The sequence below is a fragment of the Falco biarmicus genome, chromosome Z (assembly GCF_023638135.1).
Source record: "Falco biarmicus isolate bFalBia1 chromosome Z, bFalBia1.pri, whole genome shotgun sequence".
NCBI classification, from domain to species: domain Eukaryota; kingdom Metazoa; phylum Chordata; class Aves; order Falconiformes; family Falconidae; genus Falco; species Falco biarmicus.
In genome coordinates this window covers 31,095,741-31,120,680 of record NC_079311.1, presented here as the reverse complement: position 1 = coordinate 31,120,680, position 24,940 = coordinate 31,095,741, and the positions used below count along the sequence as shown (strand labels likewise).

Sequence of the window (24,940 nt, the reverse complement as noted above, 5' to 3'; positions counted from 1 at the left end):
GGGCACCACTGAGAAAGGTTCTGCTCTACCTATTTTACAACCTCCTATCAGGTATTTATACATCTTACACCCTCTGAACCTTCCCTTTGCCAGGCTGAACAGTCCTAGCTCTCTCAGCTTCTCCTTGTATGACAGATGTTCTAATTGTTCATAATCTTTGTGGCCCTTTGCTGGACTCTATCCAATATGTCCACATCTCTTTTGAACTGGGGAGCCCAGAGGTAGACACTGGATCCAGATGTATGTTGCTGGGGCTGAGGAGCAGGGAAGGATTGCCTCCCTCGGTCTCCTGGCAACACCTCTCCTAATGCAGTCCTGGAGGCCTTTGGCCTTCTTTGCCACAGGGGCACATTGCTGGCTTAAGGTCAACTTGATGACCACCAGGACACTACATCCTTTTCTGCCAAGCTGCTCTTCAGCCAGTCGGTGCCCAGCCTATCCTGGTGCCTGGAGCTATTCCTGCTCAGGCGCAGGACTTGATTTGCTGAGCTTCATGAGCCAGGACACCCCCATCATATATCCGTACCAACCACTCTCAGTCATCTGCTTATCCCTAATACATTTGGAAATGGTTTGCAGGATAATTTGTTCCATCACCTTCTGCAAGAATAGAGGTGTGGCTGACCAGTTTGTAGTTCCCCAGATCCTCCTTCTTGCCTTTCTTGAAGATAGGAGTAATACTTGCTTTTTTCCAGTCCTCAGGGACCTTCCCCAATTGCCACAAGATTTTAAAGATAATGAGAGTGGCCTCTTAGTGACATTGGCAAGCTCACAAGGTTCCTCTGGGTGTATCCTATTGGAACTTGCACGTCTTTTCTGTTTGAATGTACCTTAAACTCATTCTCCTCCACCCAGGGTAAACCTTTTCTCTGTACTTTCTCTCTAGTCATAGAAACCTGAGATTCCTGAAGGCTGGTTTTACCAGTAAATAAAGTGACAGCGGCACTGAGTACCTTGGCCTTTTCCATATTCTTTGCCATCATGTTTCCTGCCCCCTTCAGCACTGGGAAGATATTTTTCTAGCCTACATTTTCCTGTTGAGGTAGAAGCATTCCATGTTTCCCTTTATGTTTCTCACCAGATTCTACTCTAGATGGGCTTTCCTTCTGTATGGTCACTTTTATTCTAGGATGAGCATGGCTTGTTTGCTTTGGCTTACTTACTACAAGGGGGGGGGGGGGGGAAGCATGGGATTTTTTTTTTTGTATGCAGGAGGAAGCATACTTAGTGGCATGAGATCCTGAATTTATTGTAACAGACAAGGCCTCAGGTGAAGCCAGAGTTTCTGGGAGCCAAGTTTAAATTCCCTCCAGTATCTCCTGCCACTTTGAACAGCTGAGAAACTCCAGAAGTGCCGGCTCGGGAACAAAAAGTACAGGGGGAACTAAGATGCCTTATATCCCTGTGGATGAAATGACTGACTTCACTGAGAGATGCTAGTTGATGTGACAAGATTAAAAGGACCAACTTCTCAAGCTGTAAACACTGGCAAATTCCTTTTTCTCTCAGAGCTCTTTTTTCTTTGCTGCTCCTGAAAAAAAAGCATGATTCTGAGGCTTTAAAGTATAGTGGATGTTGGCAAGCTACCACTAACACTAACAAAAGGGGGATGGTGGCGAAAACTTCTTCAGCTATTATTTCTTCTAATTACTAAAGAAGATAATGCGTGTGCTTATTTAGCATTGCTAAGGCTGTATGGATTCAAACTTCCAGGTACTAGCTGCTTTTTTTCCCAGCCTTTACTACCCTGCCCTTTGCAAGACCTCCCAGAAAGAATTGTTGTGAGCAGACTGATGAACCAGTATCCGAATTAGCAATCCAGCTAAGAGCTCCAGATCTTAGCTGTCTTCCTCCCAGCAGCTGAGTCAACTGATACTTGCTAAACTAAAATTAACTCATGGATGGTTGACATGTGATTCAACAACACACAGAAGAAGGATTTGGATATCATTATAGAAGTGTAATTGACCCTGTCTGAGCTGAAGGTGGGTGTGTAACCTATTGTCTTAGCCATCTGCACAAGGAAAAGAAAGAATGTGCTACCACGTATAGTTACCCCAGAGTCTGCCATAGTCCACCAAATGGCTTCTTCAAACTTCTCTAGGTTCTGAGGCAGCCCTTGGGATGTGGGAGATTGGTCAGTTATGTGTCAGTCTTTGGTGCCAAGTGCATTGGATCCACAGGCATGTCTGATGCCTTTCCCCTTTCCCCTTTTGTCATAAAAAGCAAAAAGAAAAGATCAGATTTTCAGCACAATTCCAGTTTCCCTTGAGTCTCTGTCCTGAGTGGTGTGTTAGGTGGTAGTGTTTCCATGTAAAGCTGTTCACTGTTATTTCTTGAAACCTGCTATTCCATCTAGCATTTTTGGATGGGAAATTATGCAAGAGGAACAAGATACATTGTCTCTGGAAAAGAAAAAACTGGAGAAAGGACCTGTCACCACTGTTTGTAAAAATAATCAACAGTGCTAAGCCCAGGATGTCTCTGTCCACTTTGTGTAGGTGTTTATACCTGTAAAACAAAACCAAACAAAAACCTGCCATGAGAATATGAAAGTTGCCCAGGTAAATGGGCCATTAGTTTGCCCTTGAACCTGCCATCAGCACATTTAGGATGGGAGATGTGGGTGTACACAGGTAATGTAAATTTATCTGTACATTATATAAAGGATTTGAAATGTTTAACCAAGGAAGTTCATGAGAACAAGAAGCTGAATCTTGGCAGGTCCTGGAAGAGGACAGAAATGGAGGGGAGGGCAGGACGATAACATAATGATAAAACAGATTAAATGAATCTTCTGGGGCTACATCACTTCTACATGGGCACAAAGGGCTTGCTGATTGCCTGCTTGCTTCTTATGTCTCTGCAGTGCAGCATCACTTTAGCCTATTTGGTTGGGAGGAAAGGCTGAGTCCCTGAAGGTGTGCCTGTACCTCTGTAATCTGAGAATGCCAGATACAACCCAGCAGTTTGAGACTGTTTTCCTGAGTAGCCTCTTTGAGTCTGCAGAATGCTAATGACAGGGTTTATTAGAACAACAACCCCTGAAGGGGATAGATAATGTTGTGTGGAGGCAGGATCCACATCCAAAGCCCCAGGGTTCACATGAAGGGCGCTCCTCCTGGCATGTCTGACACATGAAATAAGGAAAGCTTTGCATTTCTGCATTAGAGGCAGAAACCTCTGTTCCAATGTATTAGTAAGTACAACTGTTAAAATCAGCCAGGTTCAAACAACTGTGTGCTGTTTCTGCTCAAGTACTGACAGTGTGGTGACCATCAGCTGCTTCTCAGTGCTAGGGTTTATCCAAGCTACCTTTAGTGGGCAGCTACAGTAGGAAAACTTTCATCTCTTCTTGTATGTTTTAATATAGTGGGAAGCAGTGGGGTGGAATGGGAGCAGGTCCCACTGCAGAGGTGGCTATGAATACTGCAGCTCAGACATAGCATTCATATTTTGTTCTCTTACTGGTAACAAAATGCTGGCTGCTAACATAATTGCCTACATGAGGGTCTGCTTGCCTAATCAGACTAGAGCTTCAACAGTGGAAAACTCTGAGTAAATGCCGGTGCAGATGCAGCCTCAGTGGCAAAGGCTGACTAAACAGAAGCTGTTCCTTTTGACTCAGTTTTTACAAAATAAGTGATATGGAGCTGTAAACTTTTTCCTTATGTTAACTTTGCTGTAAATTTGGCCTTATGATCAGTGGAAAACCCTTCTCTAGCTTCAATTATCAGTCAGTAGTTATCAGAAAGTTTGACTTTACCCGAAGGTAAAAATGGGAATCCTCAGGACCAAAAGTCATATGTTTATGAGACCTAGTTTTTGACAGAACCTGGATGATAAGAGTGTCTTGGTGTCTTTCACAAGAAAAATGCCTTCATTTTGGCTCATGCAAATTGTAACTTCATATGGTTCTTTTCTGTGGTACTAGGCAATTTTTCCCATGTTGTGCAAGTCCTTCATCTTCAACTATTCTGAGAAGGATTTAATGTTTACATGATTCTCCTACAAACAAATATGGAAAATGAATCTTAGTAATTCCATATAGGTGAGTTAATTAGCAAAGCACATAAGTTTTAAAGAAATGGTGGGTTGTTTTTTGTTTCCTCCTGAGTGAATGCAGGTTTGAGGCACCTTTTTTAAATCTCTCCATCTTTAGTGAAATTTTTTTTCTGGGGCATAGAGATTACCAATGTTCCACAGTCTTGCCCACCAGATTTTCCGCTTTGGATTGAGAGTGACTGAATCCACCAAGATTTTGTACTAAAAAAGAGGTTTGAAGGAAATCATGGTTTTTGAAAACAAACACTTGACCTGGCCTCAGTGGAGTAAAACCTGAACTTCAGTGTTTATGGAGTAGTATTTAATCTTACAGGTAGTCACAGGAAGGAGTATGTTTGGAAGTCTGCAGTCTTAAAAGGATTGGAGGACACAGTAGGGCTGCTTGCTGGGGATTTGATCTACATGCATGCAGAAGTATTGTAATGCAACATCTTTGTAGTCCCTCACTTAATGTGAGTTCGGGAAGTCTTTAAGTTGATGTACAATACCCCTAGGGCCACCTCCATCACCTTCAATTTTTGTCATTCCCTTCTCCTGGCAGCACTAAATTTGTGAGAGTACCGTGCTCTTGGTCCTTTGGTTTGTGTTTCGGTACCTGAGCTTTTCCCAACTTGGAAAGCAAGAAGGTTTTATTACTTTTAGTGTTACATGTTTTCTCTTTGAGAAACTGTTTTAACTTAGGTGGCAGATCAGGAATACCAGCTACTTTATCAATAACCTCTGTTTACCTCCTGCACAGGACTTCCTCCCTCTGATGCTGGGAGAAGTGAAGTGTGAGCTCACCTCGCCTGGGTGCATGGTGCTCATGCTTGAAAGCAGTGTCTTTCTCTTGAACAGTGTCTACAAAGGCATGCATTTAAAGGAAACTAATGTAACAGTTGATCACATTACCTGCTTTCCTCCTTTTGCTTTGGATCGTATTAAATACTTTATCTTTTTTTCCTCCAGAATTTTACTAACTGCATTAAAATGACTCCATGTTCTGCATCCCAACATGTAATTAAAAAGTATAACTATGTGTATGCATGAGGGATTTCTGAGCACCAAGTACAGCCTTATTCAAGGGTGCTCAGCTGGGAATGTTTGCCACTGCTGCCATTGTCAGCCTGTATAGGAAGTTCTCTGCATTTGTGCACAGATATTTTTGCAATCAAGTTTGGTAGTAACTTGGTTACGGATAGTTGAGGACTCTCTCTGTGCTTGCTATGGTATGACTACGGTATGACTGCCTCCAATATGGCTTGCCAAGCTCCACCAGTAAGACATGGTTAGGGTTATCTTTCTCTGGTCACTTAGTACTTTGTGGAAGCAGAGTGAGGTCACTTTGTGGTATGTGTGAAAAATGGACTTTGCCTGTTATTCACAGAGCATAAGCGGTCCCTTGTCCTTGTGCCAAAAGGTTAAACTAAGTAGAGATTTGGGGATAGGGAGGAGCATCCTTTTCTTTCCACAGGTTTGCTTCTATTTCTCTCATTCAGCTCCTTTCAGGGGATAACAGACCATGGGTTCTTGCCTGTGGGGATGCTGTGGGTAGTTATATCACATGACTGATTTTTGAGTCTCCATTCTTAGTCATTGTGTCCTAAGAGCTGTGTCTTTCAGGAGCTCATTTTAGTTTTGCCAGGTACCTGATGTCAGTAAGGATCACTTTAGCATTCATCAGCCCATAAGGTGGACAAAGTGATCTGTACCTGTGGGAGGAGTAGGATGTCTGTTTTGCAGTTTGAATTCCATCCAATGAAATTGTTTAAGAGTACTCTGCATCCTCTATGTCATTGGCTGGATCTGCCACATGTGAACTTTCAGCTCTTGACTGCACATACCTGTGGGACTGACTTGGGTCATGCATGTCCAGAGAAGGGTGATGAAGCTGGTGAAGGGTCTGGAGCACAAGTCTTACGAGGAGCGGCTGAGGGAACTGGGGTTCTTTAGTCTGGAGAAGAGGAGATTCAGGGGGGATCTTACTGTTCTCTACCACTACTTGAAAAGAGGCTTTAGGCAGGTGGGGTCTCTTCTCCCAGATGAGTAGTGACAGAACAAGAGGAAATGGCTTCAAGTTACACCAGGGGAGTTTTAGAGTGGATACCAGGAAAAGTTTTTTCACTGAAGGGGTGTTGAAGCATTGCAAAAGGCTGCCCGAGAGGTGGTGGAATCACCATCCCTGGAGGTATTTAAAAAACACATAGATGCAGTGCTTAGTGATGTGGTTTAGTGACAGACTTGGCAGTCCTGGTCGGACTTGATGATCTTAGTCTTTTCCAACCTAAATGATTCTATGATTCTTTGTTCTCCAGACCATCAGGAATTCTCCTTTGCTTGGTTTGCATACTTTGAGGGAGCACTGGCAGTCTTGAACCCTTCTCCATGGCTTCATTGGCTCACAGGCTGTTACTGGAGGATACTTTGATTACTGAAAGGGTAGGAGAAGAATCCTGCCATAGGTGTGACATAGAGAGGGATGAACTGTCCATTGTGCCTTACAGTTAAGTGGTAATTTTTGCTTAAGTTTCTCTTTTTTTGTTCATGGATAGCATAGTCAGCAGCCTCATGTCATGCCCTTTTTACAGGTCAGTATCTCTAATCCAGACACTCCAAGTGTTCTGTTCACCCTCCTGGGGCATGTTATATGAATTTATCTATACAAATCTTGGAAGCAATCTAAGAAGAATGATAGCAGATGATCGTTGCCATGGGTATTTGCAAGAAGCTTCTAAATAATAATAAGATCTGTACCTCTAAAACATTATTGAAAATACTTGTTTCAGTGACCCATAGACTCTCTGGCACAAAAAGCCCATCTGAGCACTCCCAGCCCAGGCAGAGATAAACATCCTACTTTACGATGTCCCCAGTGGCTAGAACTGTTTGTGCCGTTTTGTGGTTGCACTATTATGATCATGTGCTGTAGCTGTTGCCACCACTTCTTGGAGGCCAGCAATCCAGATCAGGTTTCCTAACAAACAGTTTTGTTATTTTATGCGTACATCCAGTGATTCATTGTCTTGGGATATTTGTAGATGGTGAGGTCCTGGCATGTTTCTGGGGCACATGGAAAGCGCTGTCTTTCTACCAAGGAAAATACAGCAGACATAAAGAATTACATGGGCTTGGGGGTTTCCTTTTACATGATCCCAAGAGAAGGCCAAGGAAATTTGTGTATCAGCCAGCCTGGAATTGTGGATTTTGTTGAAATTCAGAGAGGAATGTAGTTTTCTTCAGCCTTACAATCTTGCTTTAGATAAAAAATAACTATTCAGGAAAAGAAACAGAACTTCTGTTGTGCAGTATCTCCTTGTTCATTCAGCCTCATGATGGCTCAGACTGTGGTTCAGGACCCCCTGCTGAAACCCACAGTCCTCGCACAGTTACCTAGATGAAAACACCTCTGCATGCACTAGCAGTAAAAGCTGCAAGCAAGAAAAGTGGATTTTATGGCAATAGTTGTAGCCTGTGTTCTGCAAGATTGGGTATTGCTACTGAGGAAGGTCAGGAGAGCTCAATGCATGTCCACAGGAGTGTGTGGACTAGTCTGCAAGTGCACATTAGTCAAAGAGCATTGTTGTTTGAGCGTATTGCCTGTTGTGGTCCCTGCATGCCATCTCCTTTCAATGCAGATTAAAGGCTGGAGTCTTATTGACTCTCCAGTAGAGTGCATGGCTGAACTGGTGCACACAACAGCTTCTTAGTTTCTCTTTGAGCTTGAATACAGAAGAATAGAGATTCATGGCTCCCCAACCCCCTACCAGAGTAAACTGACCTCTCAGAGGAATCTCTTCACCTAGGGGTATGAGGATAATGCAAGGCTGTGTACAGAAAGAAAAGAGCAGGCTTTCTGATGGGACAGGGCCCGGGGCTTTTCTTTTGGGGGGCATTCAAGTGTGTTAGGCTAAAACAGAAAACAGGTGAAAGAGGCCTACTCCCTGTCATGTGACTTTGGACAAAGTCTCACTTGCAGTGTAGCTGCTTCATCTTAAACCTTGGAGTCATTATTTCTCATGTTTCTTACAGTTGTTTTTGGTAATCAGGTCTCTCACACACCACCAAGCTCTTTCTGTGACTATTCCCAGAAAAGAGGCAAAAGTGCTGATGCTAGAGAGGCTCCTGGTTAGGTCCTGTACCTCAAACCCTCACCCTTCTGTCTTTTTTTCATTTGCATCTAGCTTGGGTAGAGCTGGGTCCTCTGGGCGCCAGACCAGCTCTGTCTCATGGAGCACAGCAGCCCACCTTTTGGACAGCAAACACTGACATCACCTAATCCTTTTATGTACCTAGCCTGAGGGGCTCACGATTGATCACATCTTGTGAACAATCTAATGTCACATGCCTGTCTATATGTGTATGCCTCTGTTTTACACATATCTATTAATTTCATCTGTTCTCTTTTGCACAATATTGGCACACCATTTTTCTTTCACAGGCAGATATAACTTGTTGCATCAGCAACAAATGAGCAAAGTCTTCCTGTGAAGGCCTGCACATGTGACTGTGGTATAAAAGGTATTCTTATCATCCATCAAATTAAAAAGAAAATTATGGCCCAGCTTCAGGATATCGCACGAGCAGGTTGAAATCCATGTGCTACGGTAATTTCCTACATACCAACCTAAATCGCTGCTCTGAGCAAGGGTAACTGAAGATCGATGGGGGTAATGTGTTTGATGGTGTGATGTGAATGCATGTGACTGTAAGCTCTTAAACTGGCATGAGGAAAATTATTTTCACAGCATAGATTGCCCTATATATTCCTTATCTTTATGTCTTGTCCCTTTCCTCCTGAAGGACTTGGATTAGTAAAATATGAGTTCAGAGTCTTGGCACTGCTTTTCATTGCTCAGCTCATCCAGCATTGCCTGCATGTGATGGATGCCTAGCCTGAACTTTCTATATACGTTGCCCCTATCCTTCTCAATAAAGTTAGTTCTCTAAAAGTCTGAATTGTCCTGCTTCACTTTCACAAGGGGTGGATCACCCTTTGGAAGCACCCCTTTCTTCTGCTTTCTGGAGGCAGGGGTGGAGGAGTTGTGAATCCCCTCTCCCCTTCCCTTTGCACATACCTCTCCTCTGTGTTAAAGGTGGGAGACAGCAACTAGGTCTAGCACCTTATATACCTAGTAGTGGCCTACCAGTGGCTAATTTTACTCAGCTGCAATGTTTAATTACAGTCATTCCCATTCCCTGCTGCATCTGGTCTTTCTGCTGACATGTGGAAATCCTCAGCAAACTACATGTGGGGCTGAACCATTGGCAAGTGACAGATACCAATAGTATTAGGTTAGGTCCATATAATGGCATGTTAGCTTTACTCTTTCTAAAGGCAAAAGATAGACCAAGGAGCTGAGGAAAAATCTGCTTAAGTAAGTGAGAAAATATGGTACCTGACAGGTGTGTGTGTTGCAGTGTTTGGTTAAAATATTTCATTTAAGCTAGATACATTTGTGTTCTTAGACTCTTGGGGAAACTTCATCTTGATAAATACCTGTGCTCAAATAAGCCCTGTGCTGTTGTGGCATAAGAAACTGGAATTTTGTGCTCCTAATTAATTGAATCCATTTTGGAGTGAAAAATCATAAATCCCTTGGGTTTAGTCCTGTGTTTAATCTCATCACCATTGAACTTCTCTTTCTATGTCCTTAGGTTTCCTGGCTACTAGAATAATTCTGGTGGGTTTATTGTCACGTATTTATGAATAATATTAGTGGAAAACAGATTTTCTGAAATTTATTATCAGTTCTAGCACTGCTTACATCTACCTACAGAGGCAAGAGATCCCCCTAATAAGTCATTTGCTCAAGCCTAATTTTAATTAATGTAGGCTGTTAAATGAACAAATGTTTTCGAGAAAGCTAGATCTATGAGGGACTGTACAAAGCCTCTGTTGTCCATCTGCTTCTCAGCAGCCTTGTCTGATGTGTTAGTGATGGTGGAAGTCAGTCAGTGTGCAGAGCATACAGTCCTTCAGGAATACTCCTGCATCCTTTGAGTAGTCATTTACTCATTATGCCAAATTATGGGCTGACCAACCACCACAACTGTATGGAAATGGAGTGGACACATAAATAAGAGGGGTAAAATTAGGGCAGAGCTAGCTAAGTCCTTCCAAAACTTTTGTCAACATGACTGAAGTGGAGTTTCTGTCCTCAGTGGCTTATACTGAAAGAATGAAAGGGATTGATTTAAGTCATTGGCTTTCAGAGCTGTTTTCAGTTCTCTGCAGTTGGATGATTCTTAACCATTTATAAATTGTTAGTGATGTTGACCAACATCTCAGATAGTGCCTTTATGATGCCAGAGGATATTAAAATGATGAATGCACTGCAGCCAGATTCTGACCTGGTTTGCACCACCACCAGTTGTAGACTCAGTGCTGCTCCTGAACAAGTGTCTCCTGACTTCATCTCTTACTGCCCCAAGAAATCCACAGTAGCTTGGTAATGCAACAGCCTGCGGGTCCAGAGTAATTTCAATCAATTCTGCCTTTTAGAAAGGCAGAATGTGTTATTGAAGTGACCGTGAGAAAGTTCAGTTATTGTTTGTTAGAGATCCTGTGCTTCTGGCGCATGGTGGTGGGGAGTGGTAAAGCACTGCCTGCCCTGAGTGTGGCACTCCTCCTGTGATGAGGAAGAACTTTGTTCTTTCTCTTTCCTTATGCTTGTTGAGTTCTGATGTCATTTTTCTCTTAACTGCAGGTCACTTCATGGGCAACAACACAGTGATTGATGTTTTGAGGAAAGAAGGGTACGAGGTAGAACACACTCCAGCTGGACAAGCCATCAACAAGTAATGCATGCTTCTATCTAGCTGAGCAGCCATTGGGAGGGTGGGTTTATAAGCAGTCAAGAAGAGGTAGTGCAAGATGGGACTATACCTACTGATGAGCCAGGCTCCCTCTCTCCTCCTCTGTTTGCATTTCTTTTCCGTGAGCCAGTTTGGAAACAGGATTTTATTTGGTTTGGGTTTGGGTTTTTGTGTGTTTTGTTTGGGGGATTTTTTTTGTTTGTTTGTTTGTTTGTTTTGTTATGGGGTCTTTTTGATAAAATGAAAATATTTTTTCCCCTGTAAGTTTTTAACTCTTAAACTAACAGCCATACAGTATGCATGCTTGGTTCATCAGGTCTGGATGTTCTCTTATACCACATAGGCTTCCAGGCTCCTTCCTCCCTTTTATGTGTTTGACTGTCCTGCCTCCCTTCTCTTTCACTGCTATTTTTGATTCTTTCTGATTGCTCTCTCAGCCTGGAATCTGATTGCCAGAGTCCACCCAGCCTCTTTGCATGCAGTCCCCATGACTGATGGCTCTCATGTCCCCTGTTCTCTTCTGCATTTTTAAGCCAAGGTACTTCATTGGTTTTGTTCATCTTGGAGTTGTCCTTCGGGATATACCCTTACTGCCTCTTTTTATTTCTTACTGGATGCATGTATCCATCTCTATGGTTGCAGAAACTACAAAATGCCAAATAATCTACTGTTCCATGCTCTGCTGAGAATTACATGTGCTCTTGACTCACCTCTTCCTGGCCTTCTTGCCACCAGCTTAGGGTCTGCAATCCTTGTCTCCCCCTTCTCCGGACTCTTGCCAAACATGCGCTCCTGTCTCTTGTCAGACATTCCCACTCTTCCTTATATCACTGCTTAAAGACCACAGTGGAAAAAAGGTTTGATCCCAGTTATGGTACTGTTTCCCTCTTATCCTCTGTGTCAGTCATGCTGTCCCTCAGTGCTTACATCTCTGTTCCTTTTCCCCCATATTACTGATATGAGGCTTTCAGGCAGGATGATCACCTTTTATACAAGGGGCCCAGTACAAAGGCTTGGTTTGTGCCTGAGGCTACACAGAAGTGGTGCAAAATAATAACAGATGTTTTTCTCATACTCTGGTTGCTTCATCTTTCTCTTTGCAGCATGTCTGCCTTTTTCAGACCATGAGATTCAAGTTCTGGCAGGTCATGTTTTTGCTGTGTTTCTTGACATGGACATATACCACTAACTCTACATGCAGTGAAACAAAATGAGCAAAGATTCATCCCCATGAGAACACGAATGCAACCCCTAAACCTGTTGCCACCTAATAGGCAGGTAGTCTGACATGGAGAAGCTCTCTGTGCTTAGGCAGAAGATTTAATGATCCTATAACACTTCAGTCATGATAGACAATTCAGTGTATCAGTGTTTATGGGGTTAATCAGAAACCTGTCTGCATTGATATTTTCCCCCTCAGAACATCATTAGCTTAGGTATTCCTAAACCCAACCATAACAGCTTCTTAAAGCTTAAAGAAAGAATGCTTAATATGCTTAATATATACTTGAGAGTAAATAAACCCCATCTCTAAACGTGTAGCTGTAAGGAAATCAAGGGCAGACAACTGTGAAAAGGAGAGATAGATCTTCACACATCAGGCTATGCATCAGGAAGGTAGGTATCAACCTACCATCATCAGGGTAGCTGGGCACCCATTTCTCTGACTACATCATGGAAGTTCATTGTCCCCCCAGTGATTCTTGTGCTTTTGCAAGCCCTCAGTTTGGCATTGATTACATCTCAAACCTCTCATTAGAACTACTGGACAGAACATCTTTCATGGTGTCTTGGTTTTAAAGCTGAGTGAAGAAGCTGAAGAAAATTTCACTTTAATATTTTCTTTGAGAAAAGATGTTAACATTCCTGGATGACTTGGAAACAGATCTAAAATATGAAGTTTCAAGGAGAATGTGTGTTCTGAAGGAGAAGAGCATTTGAGGTGAGGGAAAGACCTGCGGCAAGAGTACGTCAGAGTCCTGGGAACTGAATGGAGGGTTTCACTTGACTGCTATCCTGGGCTTGTTCTAAGGACCAAAGTCCAGGGCAGTCTGAGTCAATAAACACAGTCCAACCCACATAAATATGGAAACATATCCAGCTACTGTCCTAGATAGCAGTGCTGCACACAGTTAAGTCAATACCCATGGGCTATTTCAAATGACAAAATTGAGAGAGGAAAAAAAACTGGCAAGTGGTTGAACTGAGACAGAGCATTCAAATGGCTGTTCTACTGTCCGATGCAGTAGGGGATATTAGCTGAGCAGTCCTAAAACAAGAAGATGAGGAAGTCTGCAATTGTCTCCATTCCCCACAACATGACATTGTACAGTAGCAGCACAGTCTGCTGCTGCTTGTGCTCTGGCTAAGCAGAAAGTCCCTCCTAAGGTATCTTGTAGATACTGCGTGCAGGAACACAGAAACATGCAGGAATAATTATGCATGTTTTCGTGTAACAGGCAAACTGCTGGATGCAGTAACACAATTTCACCTGCGGACAGGGCTGCCATCCTGCCCGTCTGCAGGGGGAGAGGAATGAGTGCCGGAGGGCTCCTTCTTTGTGGTGTCACCAAAGCATGGAAGGCAAAAGGGCTGCTCCAACTGCACAGCAGCACAAAGGACAGTTTATAAATAGTGCCACAAGTTCAATCAAGCTCTTACTGTCTTATTTTGGGCTTTAACTGTTGATCCTGATTTTAGAATACATATATATGGTAAAATATTCATCACACAATCACAGCCTTAATTAAGGTGCTTCCTGACTCCTCTGTTAACTGCTATGCTGGGAGAGGGAGCTGGCCTTGGGGAAGAAGGACATGCTTTTGCATCTGTGTGCTTTTTCCTGTGATTGCTCTGTCAGTCCTGGGAAGAATTGGCTGCAGGAAGTGTTGCAAAGGAGGTTATGTATATGAGTGTCTGTTGTTATTAGAGTTATGAGGCTGCAAGTATCAGAATAAATAACTGGCCGTGCAGGATAGAGGTCATCCTGTCTGTGCCTGTAGCAATGCTGAACTCCAGCGTGGTATGGACACGAGTTTGGCAGGGGAGGCTGCAGGCAGCAAGGCACTCAAATCTACAGGGGAGGGCTGGTGCCTGCTCTGTGACTTTCACAATTAAGGAAAAGGCACACAGTGGAGAGACACTGCAGGAAAGGGAACCATAAGCCGATGACCTTCAGAGAGATCAAATCCGTCGTCTCTGGAGACAACTGGGTGGGGTCACTCTGTAAGGTGGAGTTAAAAGGGTGGGTGATGTGAAGGTGTTGTGGAGGAGAGTGAAAGGGTCGTGAAACTTCAGGTGATAAAGTGAGAGTGTGACAGTCACAAGGATTTTGAAAGGGGTCAATAGCCCAAGACCCATTCTGCACCAGTCTCTGTCACATAAAGTTCACCACGTGATCAGTCTGTGATTTTCCTTGCAAGAAATAAGACTAAAATCTCTTCGTTTTCCCTCTACTGTCTTCCTCATGTTACAGTCTACGACTTCGTTTCACCTGTTTCAGGATGAACCCTTTTTATTCTCCATCAAAGAGATGTGCCCACAGTGATGGGCTAGCTTGAAAATGGCAGTCATGCTGAAACATGTCTCCTTCAGGACCTACTCCTTGCGATGCTATTGCAGGGCAGAAAGGAAACACGCTATAATTCTGGAAAGGTTTTACTGACTGAAGCCAGGTTTCTGCAGAGTGGTGTGTGGTCTTGTTACTTTTCTGAATTTCAGCCCAAGCCAGTCTTCAATTTTGTCTTCTTACAGATGACTGCTGCATCTCTTCTCTTTATGAAGTAGTCATAAAGATCAAACAGATATTTTTGTTGTGCTCTGTGTATCCACAGAGTGGACTGAATTTGTGCGTTTGTCCAGAACGCTCATGAACAAATGACGAGGGGGAATTGCTTTGTTCCAATGAGGATAAGTGTGGGCCAGCAGAGTGATGAATGGACAGGAGACTGCAGACTGCCTGCCTTGGAGTGTACATGAGGAAATGTTGCTTACTTTAAGTATAATGAAACAGATCTTGAGGAATCAAGGTAGAGCTGATTGATTGTTTCTTCAGTATTTCACCTTCCTATGAAGTTGGGTATGCGTAGCCCTTATAGTTTTTTTCTGAGGGCTTTGACTGAGTGCTCCTTTGGGCTTCCAAGATTTGCCTTGTGAGTTTGTGCATGCACATAGTCTCACTGCAGTATCTCACTTGCTGGAGCTGCTTTGTAGTGCTAGATAGTGGTGCCAACCTAATAGAGGATCTGTGCAGCCAGAAAGCTGAAGTCCTGACTCCTGCTCCCTCATTACTTGCTATAAATGTGGGCAAAGCTCACTCCTGCATTGTGGAAGGGCTATGATTCCTCTGCATTCTCCTCTCCACATTGACCTCCATACTTGTCTGATACAACCCTTTAAAACCACAATTTCATGCTCCCTGGTGTGCTTATCTGAGTGGTAGGACAGCATTATCTTCTTTTTTAGATCAGCATGAAGTCATCAGTGCTTACACTAGAAGTGAATGCCACAACAGTGAGTTGAGCTCTGGTCTCTTACGTGTCAGACATGTCCCCTGACCTGACGTTTTATAAAGGCTATGCATTCACTGCTCTGGACCACCTGGCTTCATGAAAGAGAAAATTAGATGATGGTGAACTTGGCAGCACCACAGCTAGTCTGCTTCCAGTTGCTGCAGACTAGATGGCCCAAAGAATTGCTTAATGGTATATTGACCCATTCCCTTCAAAGATGGTAATTCGCAAGATGCATTTCTGCAGCTATGACTGCAGTCTGTGCCCTAGCTCATTACTTGTCTTCTCCACCAGTGAGACCTGTTGGTCTAGAACTGGCTCCTTCAACTAGTGTGCCTTAGCTGTCCTGTCCCTGCCCCTTCCCCTAGCCCTCCAAGTTAGTTGGCTCTGGGCAGGAATTGCTGAAAGGAATAATCTGGTCTGTGTTCCGCAGTACAACAGACAACAGGAATGTGGTTTGACCTCTTATGACTTAGAGAGTGATTCCTTTTTTGTCTCTTTCTAGATACACAACATTATTGCCAAGAGTTATTCTACCATCAGCCAGACTGCATTCTTTCTGCAGTTCCAGGTTACCACTTTTCCAAAGCTTTTTTTCATTAAAGAGAACAGTTTTCATCAGAATATTGAGTTAAGGAAGGGAGGGCAGGAGCACAAGATAGAGAAATAAGCATCCAGCTGAGACATCAGGGAGAAATACTTGTTTTGTGTGTGTGCCTTGATGGCATCTGTACCAGGATTCTCCCTCAAAGCCCTTTCAAATATTATCTGTGTTCCCTCCTCCTTCCAGCAGAACCCCCCCCAAAACCTTGTTAGCCTTTTCATCATCATCACCGGCACACAGCGCCTATGTCACATCCCAAGAGCTCCCACTGCCGTTGCATGCCCGGAAGGAGGAGGAGGAGGAAGAAGTCCTACCTCACCTGCTGCTCCCTGACAGCATCGACATGCTGGAGAAGGTAGACAGGAAGTACAAAAAGAAGAAAAAGAAGCAGCAGAAGAAGCAAAAACTGCGACAGTTTAATGACCTCTGGGTTCGCCTTGAAGAAAGGTACCTAACGGCTGGGAAGGGTGGAGGGCTTGTCATGTAAACTGGACTTTAACTTGCAGTGATTAATCCAGTACTCCAGACTTCCACAGGGGCTAGATACATGCTGAGGGCAGGATGTGACTTTCTACCTTACCGTGATTCCTGCTGAAACATTTGCTCAAGGCTGCTTGTGCTTTTAATGACAAAACAGCTTCTGCTGCATGGTTAGGTTTGTGGAATATTGGGCATAATACAATAGAAGCCTTGTCTAGACCATTTTGCCTTTGGGCTTGAGGGATTGTGAGCATGTGGTAGTCCTCTATCACAGAAGGCTGGGTCCTGTGGTAGATGGTATAGATAAAAGCCTTGGACCTTTTTCCAAGAGCTGCTGCATATGTGGAAACTGCCGTATCAGGCATGTGTACTCCTTGCATTTGGACAGTTTTTGTGTAGTATTTTCAGTTTCTGTATTCTTCCAGTCTTAAAAAGCATGTGAGCCCTGTGGCATTACTGGAGATCTGGAAAGGGAGATGACAACCTAATGGATGATGGAATTGATATTAAAAATTGAGTGTATTGTATATAGGGGCAAAGGTTCACACATACCCCCTAGTTTTCAACCAGAAGAGCTTACTCGACTACAAGAACTACAGCAGCCTGCAGAAAAAGCTAACTTGTCCCTCACTAACTATATTTAGGCCTGTGGCTGAATGTGTACCTTAATGTTTCCCTCCTGTCTAATAACACACAGACCTAAGTCTGCTCACTTTTGTACTCTATGTCTCTGTATCTCTGGTATCTAATACTCAGGTTGAAAGCACTTTATTTTTGTGGTACTGTACATAACAAGACAGGTCAGGATGATGGGGAAAAGCCTGCAGTTCTTGAAATGAAGCTTCTACATTAATATTTTTCTTTCCTCTGAAGAATATTTCTTCCAGCTCCTTGAGGTACTGTGTATATCATGGTTCTTCTATGCCTCTTATATCACTTCCCTGGGTCTCAGCTGTACCACTTCTTTGAGTAAGACATTGCTCAGGCTGGATGCAAGCAGGTGCAACAGCTGTTGTTCTGCTCTAAGCATTCAGCCATTGTCAGACTTTCTAGACCAGACTCCTTTTCCTCGTTTCTACAGTAGTTTTTGGGTCTTATCTCTGCTCTTCCTTCCAACCCAAGTCTGAGTAGTCTGGAGAGAAAGAAAGACGAATAAATGTGCATGGAGGTTTGCATGCCCACTGACAGACCTACAAAGAGTCCAAGATTCACCAGTCAGCAAATCCTTATAGTCATCATATTTGATTTTGTCTTTTAGTGTATCATTGACTTTCTATTAATGTAGTTGATACCAGTTGTTTGTGAATGGGGTTTTGGAGCTTCTGTTGAAGTTGGAGTCTCTATGATCTCAAGATCCCTCCCTGCCAGCACACTGACGTGTTCAGTTTTTCACATGCAGTTGTTCATATGAAACTCAGGGAAGTCAATGGACACAGTGATGTGAGATACACATGCACTTGCAGCATCAGTGCCTTCAGAGGAAGAGGGAAGATGGGAGGATATGCTACTGTGACTAAATTGGAGGTACATACTGGATTGCAAGTACTGCAAGGCAATAGTGAGGTAAAAAGCAAAGGTAACCTTAGGAAACTACTGCATAAGCCTGGGAGCAGTGAATGCCTCCTTTCCTCCTTTTGTAATGTTTCCTTTTTTCTCCTGCTAATTAAGTCATCCTTTGTGCTAGAAACTTACCCAGGTACTAGGTGACAAATTCTTTTTAGGGGTGTGGGTCCTTAGCAGGAGAGAGCTTGAACTTCTAGAGGTGGAGGTGTTGCTTGGGAGTACGGGGTAAGACAGGTAAGTGATGTTTATTGCTGCCTTGGGAGATCGCTGCACCCTTGCTACAGAGGGAAAGCCGCGGGTGTCAGAGAGGCAGCTGCCGTTCGCGTACAGCCCCCACCTGCTCCGGGTCTAGGCTGTGCGAGGCGGGGAACGTCGGCCCCGCGGCCCCGCCGACACCCCGCGCCGCGAGCGGGCCGTGCCGTGCGGGCTGGGCTGAGCCGACAGCGCCACCTCGTGTCCCCACGGAAATGCAGCCCCCTGGGCTCAGGCTCACAGGTGCGCAGGGCACGGCTCGCTGCGAGCCTCAGCCCTTGCTCTAAGCACTCCCTGGGGTCCCCAGGCACAGGTAGCGCTGTCAGGTTTCTTATGTCTGGGCCGTTCACAGCTTTCCTCCTGTGAGCCTGAAAATGTGAAAGGCAGAGCTCAAGTGATTTAATGCAATCTTATAGTCCGCTTGGCAGAGTGGCTTTCATTTGTGCTCCTGTATGCATCAGCTGTCAGGTGTATTTCTTTGATGTGTGGCCAGCTGGCTTCTCTCCAGTTACTGTTCAAACCTTCTGTGGGGACCTTCGGGTATGGAAGGGTAAGTGTCTCTAAAAAGGATACTAATTGCCTTCAAGTTTCCCAAACCATTTTTCTTAATGGGGGTGGCCAAAATAAGGCAAGAATGGTGCACAGCAGCGGGGGGAGTGGCGGCAGGAAAAATTACTATGCCTTTTTATTTGGCAGGTAGACTTGCATTTAATTTTGTCCCCATTTGTCTTCTGGTTCCACAGAGCCCCATGAGGCCCTGGGGTGTACGTCAGCCTTAACAGCTGTGGGGTCAATCATAGTTTCCAATACATTGACAAAAAGAACGACACCTGTGCAGTATCTGACCCTTCTGACTCTTGACCTGCCATGGTGTGGGAGCTTCCTCAGTTTGGAATGGTTGGTGTTTTCAGTCTGGAGCATACAAATTTCTCTCCTCCATCACATGTTGCCATAATGGGAGTTCTGCATCACATAGCCTCTGACTCAGTTCTTGTTCATCACCACCTCAAAGTCCTCACTACCACTGGGAGATACTCTGGGATGTGGTGGTCGTTTCCCGGTGACTCTAGGATGCATTTCTGGAAGTAGCTCTTCCTCTCCTTAAAGCATGTCATGTAAACCCTTTGTAATTCTGTAGTACAGGAACAAGTTTGGTCCATGCTAAGATGCAAATACAGACATGGCAGGGGAAGACTGATTCAGCTGAAAGCAGGTGCCTCACTCCTGCTGTGCTCAGCATGTTGCCACAGTTACAGTCCCCTGCAAGAAAGCTTGTTTTCTTCTTGCATGTTTTCTGCTTAGCTGAAAGGTGCTAGGAACATGGTGGTCCTGCCCATCTGAATGTGTGGGAGCAATGGGCAGGCTGGCTGGGTAGGCCTGCGTACAGGGCAGGTGTTCAAGGGCTACCTCCACCCTCCTCAATCTCTTCCCCCTCAAGACTGGTTTGCAGTTCAGCTGGGCAGCACCCTGGTCCATATGGGCTGTCATGGGAGCTGCCCACACCTGTGAGGAAGCGATGAGGCAGTGCTCTGCCACCAGGAGACAGTCCTCGGGTGAGCATGGAACCAGTACAAGAGACCATTCCCAGGAGCCCAGGAGACTGATGGTGGGACACAGAGGCTGATGACCATGGAGCGGTTCTGGGCTGAGTCTGGACTGATGTTCTTCTCTTGCCTTGCAGTGCTACGGACCCTCCTCCCCGGATCCGCATCATTAACGGCTACATCACGGTTGAACCGCAGCCCCGGGGCCACAGACGGTCTAGTCACGCTCGTGCAGACACTGGCAGCGCTCACCAGCTTTCCCGTTCCATTTTCCTCCCACTATTGACTTTGACTTTACATATGATAAGGCTGCATTGAAACACAGGGGGAGACAAACTGCAGGGAACTCACCTTAAAAAGCGAAAAAAAGAAACTTACATGAAAAAAAACAGAAATAGAAGACTGAGTGGGACACCTGTTCTTTCAGGTGTTCTTAAACTGCCTCCTTTTCCTGAATCTGGATCATTAACACTATTAACTGGTTTGACCTGCCCAAAGCAGGAGAAGATATTTTAATGAAAGTGTTAGTTATCCTTCTCTTGCAGAAGAATGATTTCATGTTATCCCATAATGCTTTGGGGAGATTATAATGTTTGCTATAACATAGCTGTTGTTTAGCTGTATGAGCCCAACTAAATTACACTTTTTTCACCTTCAGTGCCTTGTAAGAAGATTTACACACACTAACTTGTTTGTTAGACCAGAATATCTTGGTCATACAAGCACAGCTGGGAAAGAGAGGTTAGTATTTTATGTCTCTACTGGGTAATACTTTCAATTCTTGCTCGTTAGGGCTCCAGATTACATTTAAAGGTTCATGACAACACCTTCTACAATAGAATAAACCACTAAAGACTTCTGAACACAGAATGTTTCTGCCGCCTGTTTGGTGCTGTTGTAAGATGGGTACACCTGGACCTCCAATGGCCAGACAAGTTTCATAAGCACAAACTAATATATGTTTAAGAAAAAATATAACCTGGGAGCTTCGCAATCATACTGTTGGATGCTTCCAAAACAGGAAGTTCTCAAGAGCTGATCTGAGAAATCCAGATGCAGGTTTTCCCTCTCTTTCTACATCACAAATACATAGTTATTTTATAGATGGAATCACTTTTGGGGATAAAGGGCTTTCTTTTCCTTTTCTGCACAGTTAGACTTCATTCTAGGAAATCCTTGCAAGTTTTCCACCAATTTCAATGGAAATTCTCAGACTTTCCAAATTGTTTTAAGTCCTTTGCTGTCTACTTAAAACGGACATGCTGTTGACTGTTGAATGTAGGAGGCTTGGAAGTGGTGATGAATGGTTTTCTCTGTTTGTGCAGGACAACCTCATTATCACACTGACTTGTTTAGCGAGCAACATATCCCTCCCTCATCTGAGGAGGGTTTCATTGCCTGGGAAGGTCTCATAGGATTCACCCATGGGAAGGCTTGGAGCCAATGTGCTGAGCCTTGTACCTTGGAAACACAGCAGTCACCTGGCCAAGCGAGACAACAGACCCTCAGGTTTTCCTTCCTGTGCATGTACATATGCTTTGCTGCTTTTTTCATTGCCTCTAAAAAGTACCTCTTCTCATTCTTCTACTGCACATGGGAGGAGGAAAAGCAAATGGTTCTAGCTTTCTTAACAGTTCTTTAATCTCTTAATCTCAGATTTCAGACCCCCCTTCGGAAGAACTGAATCTGAACAAATTCTCAATTTGCTGAGGAAAACTGAGAAAGGAGAGGCTAAATACCACAGTTTGCAGCCACACTGTGGGGAAAGAAATATATCTAGGCTGAGGCAGAAGATGGAACCATCTTATTGTATGTTCCTTCTTATAGGGACTACTACAAGACTTCAGGGTCCTGAATGCGTTCTGGCTTCCTTGGCTTTACACAGCAGCCGGGCTGGTGATGTGCCATCCCTTGTCTCTCTCTCTGGTTGATCTTTCACTGGTGTAAACTGTCATAGGCCTGGTGGGTCCAGAGCTGTTTTCCTTGGCCTGAATATGACCTGAGGGGAGCAGATTAGATGGCAGATAGCGTGGTTACAAGATGCACTGCAGGCCTGACAAACTGAGCACGTGTGTACTTACCAGTGCACCTGAAGGGGCATCAGATACATTATGTCCAAGTGTGTTCTGCCACTTGCTACTCTATGCATTGGTAGTGCTTCTCCTCCCCCTCTCCTCTGTCCTTCAGAAGTGCATGAAGAGGTATGGCACAGGTCCAAAGGGCTCTGGAAGCACTAGGAGAAGGGGCTGAGGCATTTCTTTTCTCCATTACAAGACAAAGGCTGCTGTGTAAAATAGCCCCAGACTGACCTTTCCCTTTGTTCCCTCCTCCATGGTTGCTCCTGAGTGTCACCTCTGTGAAAGGAGCTGAGTTGAGTGGAACAGCCATGAACGTTTTTCTTAGGTTGGCATGAGGGAAGAGTAATTATAAAACACTCAGGAGTAACAGAGACCTGAAGCAGCACTATGGATAATTCAGTTCTGGTGGCATAACTTATTTTGTAGCCTGTGTCCAAGTGCCTGACTATGTCAGGGAAATAAAGATGTCCTTAAACTGTGATTGATTGTGTGCCCACAGAAGCTCCATCCTGGGGGTCTTTCTGCAAAGTAATCAGATTCTTTCAAGGTATTCTTGAGGGTCTCATGAGCTTGGCTTGGTACCTGTGAACTAACCAAGTGGTTCCTACCCCTCACTTTTTCTTCCAGAGTAGTCTTTGCCGACTGGCCATAGGACACCAAAGTCTTGAAACTGTGACTGGTATGGAGAGCAGAGCCTTACTTAACTGCACGTGCTACTCAGCTGTTTACAGTGACCACTGGGGAGTGCTACACTGAGGTCCAGTTGTTTCTCCTTAGTTCCAGAATAAGAAAAGTTTACCAGGACTGGAACAGCCTGAGGAGCCATCCTAATGGCCAAGGTCTGCTCAGGTATCACCCTTCTTTGAGCAGGAGAGCATCAGGAAAGCAACCGGTCCCATCATGTGCCTGGAAGACTTCACTGTCCCTCTATCTGTCCCTCCCAAGCAGCTGAGATAGTTTTTGTGGCCTTGCAAGTGAGATACTGTCAGGCTTGTGATGAGTAGCAGACTTGACTCAGAAATAACTGTGAAAGGTGCAGGTACTCCTTTCGTCAGTGCAGGGGCTGAAATCTCATGTTGTCTCCTGAGCTAGGTGCCTCTGCATTCTCTAACTGCTATTACAAAGTGTTTGTTACATCTGAACATCCTGGTCTCCCTTTTCCATTCTCTTTCCTTTGTACTTACTGATTAACCTGTGCACTTTGCTGTTCCCCTTCTTGCTTAAATAGTTCTCATAAATCCTCTCTCCAATGTTCTCTGTTAACAGATCTGTTTTGAGGTGGTTGGGACTCTTGCCATGGGTTCCTTGTGGTCAAGATTTCTCTTTCTCTGTTGGGAGGCTCCTATTTGAAAAGTTATTAGCAGAAATTAGAAACCTACTCACTTCAAAATGTACTAGTTTGATAATATATTCTATACACCACCTGATCAAATTGTAATGTTGGAGAGTATATGTTATAACTATTGCTGATTTTCAGCAGTGTATTGTGAATTCTTGTGAATATTTGTTGCTTGACTAAGCTTGACTAATGGACTACTGTATTTTGATATATATGCTTTTTAATTATGTTAAAACTTCACATTTATGTATATAGCAAGGAAAAAAAAGGCAGACAAACATCCTCCTTGGGAAAAGGGCTTGCTGTTTCCTGAGATAGTCAGCACTTGCACTTTATTTCTACTTGCTGATAAATGGACCAGGCGTTAGACACCATTTATTTTGAACTTATTTACCTTCCAACAGCTACCTCCTGCAATTTCACAGCTTTTTCTTTCTGCTGCTGCATTGAAGCTTTATTTTCTGATATGGTATTTGGTTAGCAACTAGGATTCCTTGCAAAGCACTGCAGGAGGCATGACTTCACTCAATGTGCTTTAATACACAGTAATGTGCTCCTACCTGACACAGAGTTTCTGTGAACTGTGAATGCTCCTTAGCAAGCTGGTGATGCAGTGCTGGTTTACTTTCAAACTCTTTCAGATTGGGATGTGAAAAATAAAAACACTTAAAAAAATAACGTTCTTGTTGTTTAGATATGGTCTAAAAATGTACACATCCCTCCTAAATAATAATTACAACAATGTGAGAGGGGATCAATAAACTTTGTGGATTACCTCATTCTAACTTCTGACATGCCTTAAGGACCTTGCATGGTTTTGTTATTTTAAAGGTGCAGAAGCATAAAAGAACACAAAGTAATGCAAAAAACCTTGCTCAGTGATTTGTATTTCTTTCTTTTCACTTTGAAACTTTTGAAAGTGGGTGTTTTTTCCTGTTTTTAACCATTCATATAGCAAAATTACACTTCTAAAACAGATTAGAGGGAAGAACTGCAGGAGTTACATGAGGCAGGTAAATAAATAAAAATTAAGAAATCTAAACATATTGTTTCTTTTTTTTTTTTTTTTCCCTCTGTGTTCCTTCTGTACTCTCTGCAACAACACTTCAGGGGAAAATATCGCACTCTTTAACTAGGGAAAACAGCCAGGCACTGAAAGAGCAGATCCCTCTCTTTGAACACCACGGTAGTCTTGTGGCTGATCTTTCTTGTCTCAGTAGAGTTGAAAGCACAATTACTCCTTAAATATGATAACAAGCTAATATAGTTCAGTGGGTTGTTATAGCCTCTTTTGATCAGCTATTTAAAACACTGTGACACAGCCAGTGTGTAGAAATCAGGCTGAAACCTCTTAGATAACCAAGAAATGTGCTTTAGAAGATGTATTTCTCCAGTGGCTTGCTGTCTAGAAAACGTGGACAAAATATATCATTTACCCTTTAACACAAAAAATAAAATCTAAGCCATGAAAATTAATAAAAGGTGATCTTGTTATATCCATGGTGAAACTGATTGCTATTTTCTACCCTCCTACTCTGCTTCATCCAGACTGCTATCCTGTAACCACCAGTGAATGCACATGAGGTTTATTCAGGTCAGGTCTGATGCTGAAATTAATTTACCTTTCAAGATCACAGTCCTGTTGTGGTGCAGGTTTGTTCTTATCAAAAAGACTGTGTGTATCAGTAAAGGCTGGAAAAAGTGTCTAT

General features: G+C 43.7%; 1 protein-coding gene across 1 annotated transcript in view; it reads left to right on the top strand.

The window, feature by feature from the left end:
* Window positions 1-24,614, top strand: part of TRABD2A (TraB domain containing 2A) — an 83,353-nt gene extending 58,739 nt beyond the window's left edge. The window contains exons 5-7 of the mRNA XM_056325770.1: window positions 10,752-10,842; window positions 16,165-16,422; window positions 19,952-24,614. Coding sequence (XP_056181745.1) covers window positions 10,752-10,842; window positions 16,165-16,422; window positions 19,952-20,132 — 530 coding nt within the window. The 3' untranslated portion in view covers window positions 20,133-24,614. The remainder of the gene's footprint in view (window positions 1-10,751; window positions 10,843-16,164; window positions 16,423-19,951) is intronic.
* The last annotated feature ends 326 nt before the right edge of the window (window positions 24,615-24,940 follow it).